This window comes from Molothrus ater, chromosome 5 (genome assembly GCF_012460135.2).
Source record: "Molothrus ater isolate BHLD 08-10-18 breed brown headed cowbird chromosome 5, BPBGC_Mater_1.1, whole genome shotgun sequence".
NCBI lineage: Eukaryota > Metazoa > Chordata > Aves > Passeriformes > Icteridae > Molothrus > Molothrus ater.
Window position 1 is genome coordinate 12,703,447 of NC_050482.2, and position 16,350 is coordinate 12,719,796.

At 35.9% G+C, this 16,350-nt stretch overlaps 1 protein-coding gene across 1 annotated transcript in view; it reads right to left on the bottom strand.

Annotated features, from left to right (window-relative positions):
- The window catches only part of CCDC146 (coiled-coil domain containing 146), a 59,455-nt gene that overhangs the window by 15,795 nt on the left and 27,310 nt on the right, over positions 1–16,350 (bottom strand). The window contains exons 3-10 of the mRNA XM_054514874.1: positions 16,123–16,329; positions 8,451–8,508; positions 7,742–7,915; positions 7,082–7,155; positions 5,804–6,031; positions 4,726–4,912; positions 1,219–1,314; positions 37–207 (exon numbers count right to left, since the gene is read on the bottom strand). Of these exons, the coding sequence (XP_054370849.1) occupies positions 37–207; positions 1,219–1,314; positions 4,726–4,912; positions 5,804–6,031; positions 7,082–7,155; positions 7,742–7,915; positions 8,451–8,508; positions 16,123–16,329 (1,195 nt within the window). The remainder of the gene's footprint in view (positions 1–36; positions 208–1,218; positions 1,315–4,725; positions 4,913–5,803; positions 6,032–7,081; positions 7,156–7,741; positions 7,916–8,450; positions 8,509–16,122; positions 16,330–16,350) is intronic.

The window sequence follows — 16,350 nt, forward strand, 5'->3', positions numbered from 1 at the left end:
TATTTTGAACAATCTTCCAAATATATAATTTTTTACCTTGGCTTTCTGAACATCCCTGCATTTCAGTTGCTTCTCATCAGCTCTGAGCAAAGTCAGATGTGTAAGTGTGGATAACTCATTCCTGCATTTTTCCTGCTCTTTGAAAAGCAAGTGTTCTGCAGCAATGCATTCTTCTAACACACGGGCATCTATTTCTGATATCATTTCCTAGAGAAGATTAAATTTAAATCCCAATGCAACAATGTATCAGCGTTGGCAAACCCAAAGCTGGAAATACTTTGGGTTTCTCTGCAATGTAAACAAATATACAGACTACATAGATTTAAAACCATAACTAATTATTGCTTTAAAACACCATCCACAATCCCTATAATAACATTTCCGAATATATTATCACCTAGGAGCATTTCTGTTCCTCAGTCTGACATCTCCCAGCTATTGTCCATTGGACAGAATGGATATTTGTAGCTGTATAATCTGTAAGTAAGTTCAGTGCCATGTGCTCAGGAGGAGGTGATGGAAGCTCCCCAGGCTCCACTGACTGCATGCCTGTCTGTGGCACACAAGGTACACATCCCAGAGAATGTCAGGTAAGTACTGGAAGGCACATGTATCCAAATAAAAGCAGATCCCCACTCGATAATGTTAATAATTCAAACAAAACACATAAAGAAAATGGATATAAGGGTAAGAAGACAAGGAGGTTTGACCTTGGAGGTACCAAGGAGGTATGTCTGAAATAGATGGCTTCTTATAAGGTCATTTATGTAGTGGCAAGTACTAATTCTCTTGTAACCCAGGTATCTGCATTGCCACACTCTGTATGGCTGTGCTGCATACAGACAGACATCTACAAATGACAGAACTGTGAAGATGAAAAATCTTAATGCACAAATGCTGAATTTTTATTGTTGCAACAAGACACGGTTTCATATCCAAAGGAAATGTGTAACAATATATTTCTAACTGCAGTGTCATCAACAACATTTAGAAAGAAGATTTGCTTTCTGCCTTCTATTAAATGGCCAGTAACACAAAAAATGTTTTTAAAAATGAAAGACAAGTGGTCTTTAAAACTGAAGAAATACTATTACATTTTCTCACCAGAAAGCTGCAGCTAGAAACTCCATTATTTTTTTTCTTCAAACAGTCCCTTTATTCTCATGATAGAAAACCAACTGTCAAAATGAAAAAATATGAGAAAGCAGAATTCAGCACCTGTTCAGCTAAATCTCTCTTGATCGTTTCAATCTCGTCCTGCAGTTCTTGTCGTCTTTCTAATAATGCTGCATTGTTCTTTGAGTTGATTTCTGCCTACAAAAATAAACCAAGCACATTGTGATACAAACAAAAAATGATGAAAATTTAAACTGCTGATGCTGTGTTAGAAGTAGCGACACAAATTAAGAAATTAAATTTCTCCCTTCTTATAATTGCTAGTACAAGAATACTTAATTGAGTAGAGTTCCTTAGCAACTTACTGAAGTTTCTCAAATTTTTCATTCAAGAACTATGAACACTAAAGTTCATGTAAATTTAGAAGGTTTATGTTTTTCAGCAACTAAATTGTCATTAAAAAAATAAACACAGAGACAACATATAAAAATATAACCTAAATTAACAGAGGATTTTCAGAGTGAAATTCTGAGCTTACTAAAGAGAATAAAGAGTTCACATCTACATAAAATGGATATCACATTTTTTATTTTTATCACTACATTAGGATTTTCATTAGACCCTAGAAAGTCAAATCTAATAACACAAACATTGATGTATTATTTTTTTATGTATGTTATGGTAAAATTCTATTCTAATCTATTCAATCAGTTTTTAACACTATTCTAACACAATTCTATTCTATTCTAATCCATTCAATCAGATTTTAACACTAAGTATGTGAAGGAATACATTAAAAACACTACCTCTGATTAAAATATATCTGATCAATCTCACTACAACTACTTACATGAATAACTTGTAAGACAAAAAGCTGTACTAGCCTCACTGTAATAAACTTCACTTAAAAATTCTTTATGGGTATAAGAAAGCAAGAAAAAAATGCATCAGTCTAACTATGATGGAATATATTCCCTCAGTGTAATTGATGGGGACAAACAATTTAGCAGGAACTGCTCTGATAGGAAAAGGGATATTAATTTTTAAATAAAAGAGAGATTATTAGATATAAGGATGAATTTTGTTCAACAAGGGTGGTGGAACACTGGCCCAGGTTTCCCAGAGAGGTGGTTGATGCCCTATCTCTGGAAACATTCAAAGCCAGGCTGGACTGAGGTCTGACTAATCTGATCTAGATGAAGGTGTCCCTGCCTACTGCAGGGGTTTGGACCAAATAACCTTTAAAGATCCATTCCAACCCAAATGATTTTAATTTCAAATCTCTAATTCATATGGATGGGAAAAAATTACATTTAACAACACACCTGGAAGATATTCAAAGATAATACAACCCTGTGATATCTTGCTCAGATCTCAATCAGATGTTAGAGTTCACTATAAATCAATGCTGATAGGTAGATGTTTTACACTTGTTATTTTCACTTCTGTGATAGTATTGTAAATTTAAATTCATTTCTGTTCATTTCCATTATGGCAAAGGGAAACAGAGACACAGTACAGGTCAAAGTGTGGAGTTACTTTAGTTTCAGCTCTGAGATTTGATTTGACTTAGATTTACTAAAATGTTAGAAAAGCCTGTCCTAAGAAAGTGACTTTTGGTCTTGTGTAGGGATCAAAAATAACTTTTCTGTTAAGTATATATTAATTACCACTTCTCATAGTGGTAATTAATATATGCTTCAAAATAAAATAATATTAATATATATTAATACTATTTAATATTAATATATGCTTCTCAAAATAAAAAAGCTCATATAAACATCTTTAATCTGCTAAGGTTCACATAGGACAGGGCTAAACTTAGGCACTTTTGGCTGTGTCTGTGCTGGCCTGAGCAAAGAGAAGGCCCACATGGAGAGGAGCAGCAGCTCTGCCCCGGGCTGGAGGCAGCAGGACCAGCAGTTCTCTTTCACACACAATTCTGGTGTTTAGCAATAGCTGACCTTTCACAACGTACTAACGAGAAAAACACATTTGAAGGAAGTGTTCCTGTAATTTCCTTATTCTACAAACCAGTCATTCTGCACTCAGCATATGATTCAAAAGAACAAATTTGGGGAACCACACTGATGTATTGTTGCTTCTGCAATCACATATTTATACAAACAATTCATTCTTGTGATTTTTTTTTCACTTTGAGTAACAATGACTAAATGTAAATCTGGGGATTTAGGTAGTTAAAGAAATTTTATCTACTTAAAATACTGTTTTTTAATTTTTGCTTGGTGTGCTCCCAAGTCTTACAAATTAAAATTGTCCCAATATAGCAAAAGCCAAGCAGAATCAAGTTGGCCACTTGACTCTTCCTTCCTGCAGTACTGTATTTCAATGCAGAGAAGCAGTGATTTCAAATTTGCTCTTCTAACAGAGCAATCAAAAGGAATCAAAGAAAATATGGAGCACGGGAGGATGGGCTAAAACAACTCTATTGCTGTGGCTATTTGCATTAGTGTCCTGCAGCTGCTGGTGTAACATACTGGTCAGAATTCCATTTCTGCCTCTCATGACATTCCTCTTCCTTTACTCCTCATGATGATGCTTTTTGTAACACACATACAAGGTCTTGCCCTTCACAGGGTAAAGGAATTGGGCTAGGATGGGTTTGGATCTCACCCCAGACTGTGAACTCTAACCACAGCTGCTGATGAGTTATGGCACTTGATTTTAGCATTACATGTTTTTAAACAATTGTTCAAACAAATGTTCCATCCAGGAACATTTCCTCAATGGGAACACATGCAAAAATACCAACTCCCAGATTCTCTTAGCTGATACTGAACAGAAACTCTTTAGGCATTAAGATCAAAGTCTGGAATATGAGTCAGCCCTTTAATCATTATTCAAGGAAATTCAATACAAAACTTTGTTGTGTAGTTCCAGAGCTTTCCTCCCTTCTTCCAGGTGAGCTTATATTACTAGGTAATACACAAGTGAATTCTGGAGGAATTTCAAGGGAGACAAAAAATATTGTTCAACAATATTAAATATTATAAAATAATAATTGGAGTTGTTTAAATAGCAAAGCTAAGTATATATGAGATTTGATATGTATAGCTATTTTTTAAAACTTTACAGTTATGTAAGACTTTTTTCTGCCCTGAATTGCTTAGAAGGACCAAGAAAAATTTGAAGGACAGTGTCAAGGTAGGAAACATCAAGTGCTGTGAAAAAACATTCACCTGACTAAACAAGATTAATTTTTTATGACTCAGAATTTAGACCGAGCAAGGAGCAAGTATAGGAGAAAATATATATAGGAAAGAGAGAATGGAAGAACCAGTGATGAGAGAAAGAAAATATTAAAAAAGTGAATTTTTAAGAAATAATTGGAAGCTGAAAAGAAAGAAAATGCTTTGAATACACAAGCAGAATAGCACTCCCCTTTATCATTGTCAAAAGACTGAGTAAAACTGAAAAGAGTAATGCATTATTGAAAGAGGAATGGGTGAAATACTAAAGCAAGGAGGAAATGAGGAAGATGAAATAATGGTCTTCCCCCCTTTCCCTTGTAGGACTGTCAAGAGATTTCATAGAAATATTTCTTACAAGAAAATTTACAATCTTTATGATCAATACATTCATACAAACCTCTGATTTGAGTCTTTTATGTGTTGCCTTATCTGCTTCCAAGGAATCCCAAATGCTTTTCAGTTGTAACTCTATCTTTTTTAAACTTTTCAGTTCTTTATCTTTCTTTGTTTGATGGTGACTGAGAATATCTTGTTGATTTTTGTTCTCTGAGACACATTTATCTAAATTATTTTCCAGAATTTGTCTATACAGATAGACACAGAATTTTAGAAACAGGTAACTTAATCAAGACATATGTGTAAACAGGCACAACTATTTTAATGGTTTTGAGTACCTCATTACTATGGCTCAGCAAGACAAACTTGCAAACTATGTACAAAATTACCTAAAAAGGTAGCATTTTTATAACTATAATCAATTATGTCAGTGAGGTCCCACAGCCTGTTCTAAATATGCTAAAAATATCAGTGAATCTAATACATATAGGAAGAAGAAAACATTTTTTAATTTAAGTGAGCATTTCAAAAAAAGATGCCATGGGCCTTCAATACAAAGCTTGAAAAGCAAAAGCATTGTTGCTGAGCACATGGCCAGAATTACAACTATACATTTCCCTCTGCAAAGGAGGAATCATTGGAAGCTTGCCTTCAACCTAACAGTTTATTTACTTTACCAAGTAAATATAAAATTATAATTGAAGGGAAGACGATTGACCAATCCCCATTGAAATTCAGGACTACATGAGAGAAGACATCTATGAGCCTCACTTGAAAATGAAAATACTGAAATACTTTCTTCTTCTTCAAATTACTTTCAGTGGGTTACACAGGAAAGAAAATGTGTGCACTAAAGAGAGAATCTCTCTAAAATATTTCACTTTTAAGAACAAAATCTCATAGGATTTTATCAAATGCTTATGCTTTTTGATGTTCTTCTTCAAGCCAGATCCTAAATTCCATATTCTAAATTTTTATATAAATATTTCGAAGTGAAAACCAAGCCTGATCATTTATAATTTGCACAGATTGCAGCATAAAACCTTGAAAATAGAAGCAACAACAGAAAAAAAGAAATAAACTTTTGAGAATAGAGAATCATTCAGTCTTTCCATATGGCTCATGTCTCTTACTCTAACCTGTCTGACAGGATGGCAAATTCCTTCTCTGCGTTAATTTCTAGTAATTTTGTCAAATTATTGCATTGTCGTTCATTCTTTTGTATCAAAGATTGTCTCTCATCCATTTCCTTCATTACATCTTTTTTTTCTTGCAAAATCTCTTCAGTCCTTTTTTCAGTGGCTTTCAGGGTGCTATTCAATTCTTCTATTTGGTCATTAAGGGCTTCATTCTGCTTCTCTGCATCACTGTGGATATATTTTAACAAAGCAGTAAGGGTTAAATTTTCCACATGCATATTTAAAAGACAAAATGTAAGTTGCCAGTTTTTGTGGACATACAAAATAGTTTCACCATAATCTATGTCAAATGTTTTAAATCAGACAGTGAGAACCTTCAAATTCCAATATAGTCCAACAATAAAACTGCAGATAGCCATGGGGTTATGGGACAGCTTAGCACCATGACAGTATTAAAAGAGTTCAAGGAAATTGATCTCTGCCAACATTGCTACATACATGGGTGTGACATTTCTAAACATTCTTCCTAAGAACTGGGAACTCTGGTTAGTTTATTCTCTGATGTGACACAAATATAAAGACTCATTTAAAAAATTCATTAATAGCAATCTGCACAATGTAAGTTGTAGAAATTGCTTTAGAATTGCTCTAACACTATAGGGCAAACTTCTTAGATTTATGATGGCAGAGTTGCATTAAGCAGAGTAGTGAGGAAAATGTAGAAGAAAACCATCATACAAGTTTTAAACCTGAGAAATTTAACAGTCAAACAGTTGATGTGTCATGACAGATAGGGACTGGAAGCAGGAGACAAACTTCAGTGTAACCCTGTGCATAAACAGGATACAAAACCTTCATTCATCTGGATGGCAATGGGACTGTGGGTGACCTGGCTGAAACTGCACAGAGCTAATTTGATTTTACACGTAGAGAAACAGCACATGCCCTGCTTCAGAGGAGAAGAACCCCAACTTCATGAGAGAGGAAGAAAAGGCTGGCTGCTGGCTTGCATTTCCCCTGATGAAGCATTAGAGACTGCAGCTCATGTCAGGACCTTACAGCAAAGCAGCTGTGACTCCACAGCTGGCACAGAAGGACTAAGGGAGAATGGGTTTGCAGCTCAGGCCACACTGCCAGCTGTGGAATTGTTAGTTTAAATGCTGATCCTAATTTTATTCAACAACCATCCTCAATCATTTCTATAACCAAGGGATGAGAAGAAGTCATACATATATATATATATATTCATGTATATAGAATTATTTATTGAAAACATACATTTTTTTCTGTTTCAACTTCTCAGTTTCTTTTGCAAGTTGCTTTGGAACACCAAGGATCCTAACTAGCTCAGCCTAGTAACAAAACAGAAAGGTTTGATTAATAGCTTCAAAAGCTAATGAGTTTTCATAACAGTAATATGAATTTAGAACTGCTGTGAAAATCAGTAGGAAACATTTTTTAATTGTTTCAGTTTTTCCCAGAGAATTGTAGCTCCTACTTTTAAAACTAAACATTGATGTTTACAATTTAAGTGTATCTTCAAGATAAAAATTATGCTTGAATATTATGAATACATCTTATTATGCTATTTATACCATGGAAGGAAGTAGACCCAGGTATGTTTTTAATTCTCAGTGTAAATCTGTATTAACTGTAATCTGAGCAACCTAAAACAACACAACATAACCAAGATGTCTTTATAGAAAACACTTTTTAATCAAAATCATGACTCAGTATTTCCTACAGGAGCAATAAGGATATGGCACAGCAGCATGTTTCATGCCTATTGGGAAAAGGTCTAATATTTAATATAATGGCACAGTGAATTTGGAATGACAACACCCAGAAGATTCAGTGCTCCTCTGGGCAAAGCATGGACCCATACACACACATGCACACACACTCACAGATACATGGGCACAATTAGTTCTGTGTTACTTTTAAATAAGTATGCATCTCCTGAAGCTTTTTCATTTCTTCCTCATCTGTTAATATCATCTTTTCTTTGGATGAAACAGCTTCTTTTATTGAATCAATTTCTGCTTTCCTCTGGATTACTTCTTTGCTGAGCTCATCACAACTTTCTTTCAACTGTTGAACTTTATCATTTCTCTTTAAAAATGAAGTAAAAGACCAGATTAATTGTATTTTCCCTTTTACATTTTGCAGGTTCCTGATAACACAGACTCACTAATATTGAATGATGATAACATTTTTATTGACAAGATATGAAATGTATTTTTTTTACCAGATGAGTGTTTCTTCTATCAATACTAACAGAATTTATTTCCAACAAAGCCACATATAGTATTCCTCAGGACTTATGACTACAAATGCATTTTTCATGTTCACATCCTAGAACCAAAAACCTGCAGCTACCTTTACATGCAGTACCTATTTACTGAATATAGTAAACATTTCCTTGGGTAAACAAAATTCCAGATATTTTCTGAATCAGTTATTTACTAGTTATCAAAATTGAATGGTCTAATATAGCCTAGAGAATCTATTTCTTTTAAAATATATTTTCTATATAGTCTATGTAAAATAAACTCTAGAAATGCACACTGACAAAAAATTTTCTGTGATTTTTTATATGTTAGTTGTCAGAACATAAAACATTGCTTTTCTCATGTTTCATACTTACCTTTTCTTTTGCCATTGTTTCATATTCATCTTCCAGAAGCTTTTTTTCTTCTCTCAAACTACAGTAAAAATCAAAGCAGAACTAAATATATTAGTAATAGAATAATCATTACTGTAATACAGTAAATGGTAAAAAAGTATGAAAGCCTATTCTGTGTTAGACTAAAACACACAGTGAATTAGCATGAAAGGTGCTCAGATTCAAAGCAAGTTTGCTGACTGGTGACTGGGGCTCCTGAAGGACTGGGTATATCTATATGGAGGTGCACAATCTTTTTCTACAGTGCACACATCTAAAAATTTGAGCCTGATTTTTCTTAGACTGACTGCCTCCTGCAGGGGTGCATTCATGCCTCACTCACCCTTGCCTTTTACCAGTGGCACCCTACACCCACAACCTTCCTCTCAACCTCAGAAAACAAAATGTTAACACAGAAATGTGGCAAAAGGAAAGAGGAGATGGGTAATAAATAGCCACAAAGACATCAAGTATCAAAGAAAGTGCAGCTGCTAGTGAGAAATCTTCTTCCTATGAATGTTTTCACATACACATTTATTCTTGAGACAAGTGTAACTGAAGCTCCTCAAATCTGGACTGGATCCTGTGAAAAAAAAGTCCTGAAAAGTGGCAGGGGTTATAGGCTAAGCCAAAGGAGTATGGTAGAAAAGTAAATTGAATAGTCACAGTGATCTTAACCTATATCCAAAATTAAATTGCAATTTAATTTCAAGCAACAATCGGGACAGATGCTAAGTGAAGAAGGAAGAAAGGAAAAAACAGGAAAGCTCTTAGATCTTGTGGGTGTTTAGTAACACTGCCCTGAGAAAGGTGAAGGAATGATTATAAAAAGGGAGCTCAGCCAACAAGCTTATTGGATTTACAATAGGGAGCTTCTTGGTAGCAGGTAGTAAATACTGCCAAATACAAAAAATGATTCCTTCTGAAGGTGCATCCCCAGGGCATGCACAGAACAGCTGTGCTCCTGTGTAGGTAAATGGGCTACAGCAGTCTCTATGCCATCACAGCCAAACAAGTTCACTGAGTCCTCTGTCCCAGGTATAGCAAAGGATCAACTTCAGTGCTTAAATTTATAACTCCAGTAGGAGCATGTGCTGGTCAATGTTTGTTGAGACTCATGGCAGTCTGGTAAAATAAATAACTCTTTAAATTAGGGAAGAATTAAGAGAAAGGGACAAACTTCCATAAAACAGTTGTGTCACTTGGAGCTATAACAATGGCAAGGGACTCCTGGGCATCCCCACCCACCCAAAGCAGCTATTACAGTTACCTCATAATGTGGCTGATACAGAAAAGAGGCAGCTGACTGCTATTTCTTTTTTTTTTTCTTCTGAAACCTTCCAGCAGCAGTGCAAGACTTTGCATGGTGGTGGTGGTTCAGGTTTTAGAAAGTGTGTGGGCATGGGAACAGAGATCAGTCTCCCAGCAGCCAAACTCATGGAGGATCATCCCTAGGACCTTATGCTCAACCCTTTAGCAGGCCTGATTTAAGATTCCCTCCTCCATGCCACCACTCCCACTCTCTCAATCAACTCTTTCTTAAATTTGAGTCTTCCAACAAAAGGAGTGAAGCTTATACCTGGAAGTCTCAGGAAACATAATTCTAGTTAAGGAAAGGAAATAGTGAAAAAAAGAGAACTGGGTTGGTGGTGTTGCAATATAAACAGAACAAAACAAAACAACATCTTTCCCATGAATAAGAAGCTCCGGCTCAGATGAAGAGCAAAGAGAAAATAGACACAGGGTAGGTGTTGTTGATATACAGCATGTATGATATTTGTATGGGCAGACTACAAGTATGTCTCAACAGGGACTGGTAAAGACTAAAAACTAATTTGAATACCAGCATTTGAACACACAGAGTGAACAAGTTTGCAAAACAAAAGCTTTTAAAGAAAAAGGTTGAATTTAAGTCAATCTTCCTCCAAAATGGATAAAATTAATTTAAAAAATTCAAAAATTCCAAAGTCATATTACAAACCCATTTTGGCAGTACTTCTAATTGAACTCCTTGGGACTGGCATAATCACACTAAGGATAATAATGTCCACTTTGCACAAATATCCATAACTTTTGACTGCCACAAAATATTATTAAATAAGTCCTGTGCAAAATGATTAAAGAGGCTGCAGGACTTGTGGTTAGTCTGTGCTGTGCCCTCTTTCACACTGGACGATCAAAACAGCAATACCAAAGATCAGGAGGGAGAGCAAAGCTGACACTGTTTTCTTTTGTCACATTCCTCACTCATGAGGACAGATTCCTGTGGAACCATTCCAGTTTTACAACAAAGACTTTTCCATCCAGCAAAAGTAAAATGATTTGAACACTTGATTTTCTGTGACATAAACAAAGGCAACGGAGAATGACAAGGGCCAAGTTACCTAAACAGCTGGCAGACCAACTACTTCCACACAAAAAACAGTGGAAGTGTGAAAAGAAAAAATGAGTAAAAAGAAGTAAGTTAAATCTCTCTCTTTTGAGCAATGAGTTGGATGCAGCCGCCCAAAGCCAGAAGCCAGGCAGCCCTATGCTAGCATCCTTACTCCAGGGCTTCCTTACTGTCAGGGATAAAAACTGGGACCTCCAAAGGGCAGGTCATCTCAGTTTCCAGGTGACTGTTTTAGGGTGACATAAATTACCAGTTGAAGATAATACATATCTCTCTGTGGACTCTAAAGGGGAGGCAGGGTGATTAACACACATTTAGAAATCAAATAAGATTCTTCAAATAATTGAAGTTTAGTCTTTGATTTAACAGATGAACATAGAAGCTCAATGTAAGATAAGCATAGAAACTCTGGTTCTTCCAGTTAGCATTTGAATCTTCTAATCTTTGTTATATGGATATCAACCTCATGACTGTTTTACTTAGACAGCAATTACAACAAAAAAACCAGCTACAATTGGCATTAGGCATTTAAATTTCCCATTATTTTCTAATCCTTCCCTGGTGGATGTATTTTTCAACATCATGTGGATTTTATTATTACCATTGTTATACCTCTAACAATACACACAATGGAAAGAAGATAAAACACTTAAGTCTAGGCATTAATGTGTGCAAATGTTTCTAACATTGCTCTTCTTATTTTCATGAAGCCTGATAACAGTACTGTACGTGAAAAGCTGTCAGAGGTGCAGTTGTAATGAGTTAAGAAAAGGCAGTTGGAAAACTGGGTCATTAATAGAAATACATTCCAGATTTTTCCCTGAGAGACATTTACAGCTGCAAGCTGACACAGAAATAAAAAAATGAAGATGAAGAGATTAAGAAATGTAGGGGTAGTTGTCAACAGAAGTCCATTTCACTTCCTCAGCTCACAAAATAACCACATCACTGTTAGCATTAGAAGTCCCATCATGGCAGAAAGAGAACTCCTTCAGCTGCTGTCTCTCAGAGCTGGGATTACCTGGAAATCTCCAGAAGGAGTTTGGCACCTCACAACTCTAATCCAGTGACCACAGGTAGAAATTATCCCAGCTGACAAGCTGCCAGCATGAGCTTCCTGTAAGGCTATGAGCTGTAATTAATTTGTAGGTACCAGAAAATGCAGTCACAAGACCAGTTGATAACTTCAGCTGTGGTGCTATTTATTTTACTTATGGCATGTTATTCTTCACAAGAGAAGCTATGGATAATAGCTTAACTTTTCACTTTCTAATTATTGAGTGACTAATGCAGAAATAATTACAAGTGTTGAAATAGTTTTCCTTATTTGCAATGCTTCTACAAGGACAAAATCAGTTTTGCAATCCTGACTTGCATGCAGTTGCAGAGTGCTTCAGTGAGGAGCTGTTTTGTTACCTGAAAAAATCACTGTAAGAGCTGGAGATTGGACCTAGGCTTTCAAATAAAACTGTTTTTAAGCATTAGGCACCTTTAATCTAAAACCTCTTGTTATAGATAAATTTAGTACAAATTAATTGCTTACTTTTAAATTAACTGTTTAGATGATATATTTAGATTTAATATTTATTATTTCTCAACAATAAACAACGGTTGATACCATTGTGTAACAAAGAAAACCAGCTCTTCTTTATTTTGTCTCATAAATCAGAACTCCAAGACTCACACAAACATTAAAGTGAAATGTCTCCTTAAGCCAGAACAAATCCTTGCTGATCACACTGATTCTTTCCTTCTTGTTCCACTAATTTGATTTTTTTGATCTATATTCTTACTTACTGAGGCTTCTTATCGATTATATGAAGAAATTTCATGGCTCTGAATGCAATTTTAGCAGAACTGAGTGGAGATGACTCTTTTTCCCTTTACTTTATTACCCTTGCCAAGCACTTTTTAAGAGGAAGACTACTCCCAGAGTCAGCTCTGACTTTGGGATGGTGGCCCAAGCTTTACAAGCTCAGTAAAATCTTTCCAACCCTTGTTCTCCCCCTGAACTCTCAGGCAGACACACCAGCAATGAGCCCAGTACATCCATATGGCAGACCAGGCCACAAACTGGGAGAGGAGGCACATACCTACAGTGGGAACACACCCCAAACATGCAGTCACCCTCAGGGTGACTTCCCTGACAGCCTAAGTGTGTCAAGAAATACATAGAATACCTCATGCACCTATTGAAATGATGAAAAAGTCACCAAATTCCTGAAAACCTGATGATACTTCAATGCTGAAAGCAATTGAATTTATTCTGGAAATGCTGACTATTCATCGGAACAATAAAGAACTAAAACACAAAATGAAACATCATCTTCAGCTGTTCAGAAAGGTCTGGAAAAATTGTTTACAGAGGCAAGCAAAGAAGAAATTAAATAGGGATAAAAGAGTATGGAATATTAAGAGACCTTGAGACTTTTGCTAATGGTATGGCATATCTGTAAGACTCCTCAAGTGAGAAATGTTGTCGTTGTCAGATTTGACTCAGAGTTCAAAAAAGGTGCTAAGTAGTCTTAGATACCAGAGAAAGTGAATTAAGGCAGGAAATAAAGTCATCAGAGATAAGAGGGATGCTTCAGAGAAATAAAGGTTTACAGAAACAGGGGAACAGAGATCTGCAGAACCAGGGAAACAAGATCAGATTTCTCACTTCCAGCTCAGCACTAGGTCTGAGTATACATTCTAAAAAAAGGATAAGAGACACAGATAAACCCTTCAAAACCTTTCCCCCTCCATGTTCCCTGCCTGCTATACATACAAAAGTAAATAAACAACATGTTTGTTTTCAGATTGAACAGCCATTAGTCATAATTCCCAAAGAGAAATTTACTTGTAAGTGCCAAGCACAGCTGGGACTGTATTAACACAGTTGGACAGCAAGGGAAACTCTGTTCCAGAGAGATCAAGGGCCAAGAGAGGTTGGGCCATGACTTTTTATCCTGAGAAATTAAGAAAACCAAGCAGCAACCTAACAGCAAACTTCTAATACTTTTGATGGAGCCTCCCTCCCCTCTGTGACACTGTCCATGCACCAAATATTTCAGAAAACATTGCTTTACTCTTTGGATAAAACAAACAAGCATATGGATCTTCATTTTACACCAGTGCTACTATTAGATCACCTGCTACTCACAACTCTATTCTGGACATTCACACTTTCACAGGCACCAAACTCATCCCTTCATCACAAACATGTATTCACACAAATAATCTGGTTTTCTTCATAGTCCACTTCTCATTTCTTCACTACATTCACTCACCCATTCTTCACACACGTTGTGCTAGTCCTGTTCATTCTAGACTAGTCCAACTCAAAATCAGTATAATTTCTTGAATATTTCTGGAAATTCTCTCCCAGTAAGCAAATCCACATATAACCAAGGCACATCCACAACACACATAAGACCCAATCAGGCATACCATCAGGCATGAAACAGATTCCAAACAGGGAACAATTAAATAATCTGTAGTACCCGAGTTTGAAAAATTGATAAATTAAAAGGGCAAAGGGTTGTACAAAAGAGATCTATCAAACCATTCTGCAGCAGTGAAACAGATGCTCATTGTCTCATCCAACACAAGAACTGCAGGGCACTAAATGAAGCTGTAGGGGTCAGGTTAAAAAAGTAAGGAGGTGGCAGCTCTTACGTAGTTAATCTGTGGAACGCTTTGCCCAGCGTGTTGCAGTGTCAGAAGTTTGTTCTGGAGGAGACAGGAGAAGTTCAAAGGAATAGGGGTCAGCTGAGGACTCCCAAACACAGAAGACTCATGAATTTGGCTCATGAAATCCCCACACCACAAGAGGCTGGAGCTGCCCTTTTGGTTTCCATTAGATAATGCACCTCTGGTCAGACTGTACAGCTGGGTTTGACAATAATAAGACATAAGTTTCTTACTACAGTGAAGGAACATTTTTTACAGCATGACTGACACAAAAAGTGGACTTTTAATCTGCAAGATATTCAATTCATATATAAAATTAATCCAGTAAATGGGCAAGGATAATTGGAATAATGCCTACACTGTATTTTGTATAGAGTTCTCATTTTCACTGGAGGTAGAAAATATAGAATGGGAAAATATTACCTAAACATATAAATCCTCATAATTTTTTTGGAAATTGATGCAAAAGGAGAGAAAAATGGTCAAAAGATATATGAGGACAAATGGTTAAAAAGCATGAGGACAAATGGTTAAAAAGCTGTTCTGAAGAACTCATTTCTGGACTGCTTGGAAATTGCAATAAATTCTGCATTTAATAATTATTTCAGGAAATTTCATGTTTCTTAGTTATCTCATAGCAAATAATTTTTTCCAGATGCTTTCCATGTTTCTTTCCCACTCCCAGTTTGTTTCATTCTCAAGTTTCTTTTTCTCTTAGAGCAAACACTTGGCTCTAAAAAACCAAAAAAAATGAAGAAAGAATTGCCAGCAAAACCTGCTCCATGCAGTGTGTACAGTGTTACTGATTTCCTTGCAGAATAATAATCTTAACTGCTGACATGCTGACACTGTGTGCTTCTGTTTATATACACACCAATGACACTACAGCTGGATTGAAGATGGGTAAAAATAGCAAGTCCCCCACAAAATAAAAATCTGATTTCATCTGCCTAGGTACACTATTTTTACAAATGCAATACTTCTGCTTGTAATTTTACTATAAAGTATGCAGATAATTGAAATGTATACAATACCAAGCTAATTCTGGACTGTTGTCTTTATATAGAAACGTTAAGATTTCACTCCTTCCATAGCAAATTTATCATTTTTCTAAGATTAAAATACACAAGTACTTCCCTTTGAATACCTGAATAGAAAAACTTGAAGACACCGTGCTAGTGATGTTAAAAATAGTATTTGGTCTATTTATGACATTGTTCCATAAAATCCAAGCCAACAGGTCTCTGAGACACTTTAAACATTTCTATTGAAGGTGTTCTAGGCTAGATTTGCTCATGTTCATTTTCCCCACCTAAATATTATTCATCCAATGCAGTAAATTTTAAACAGCATTTTAAAGAACCCCATCCATGTTCTAAATTTAAAACTATCTACAAATCTGACCATGGTAAATTTATTCATCACTGACATGTTGCTGTGACTGGGGAAAGTTTGTGGCAATTCGTTAACAACAGCCATCAAGAAATGTGTCCATGTAAAATGTACAGGAGATTGATTTTTATTCTATTGCTCATCTTTTTACATTATCAATGATAAAATGAGCAGCATTTGACCAATTTCACCTACCATTCTATCTTCAACCGATTTTCATGCACTCTTCCTTTAATAGCATTGTATTCACTTCGGCAGCTGAAAAGTTGTTGCCTTATTTGGGAACCTTCACTGGGAGCTTCTTCAGAGAGCTCTTCTGCTTTTTCCAGTTCACTTTGTTGTTCCAGTTCTGCACTCAGGCGTTCAGCTTCCTGCAACAGCTGGCTCTCAGATTCCTGTAAACTGCATTAAATAGACTAGTTT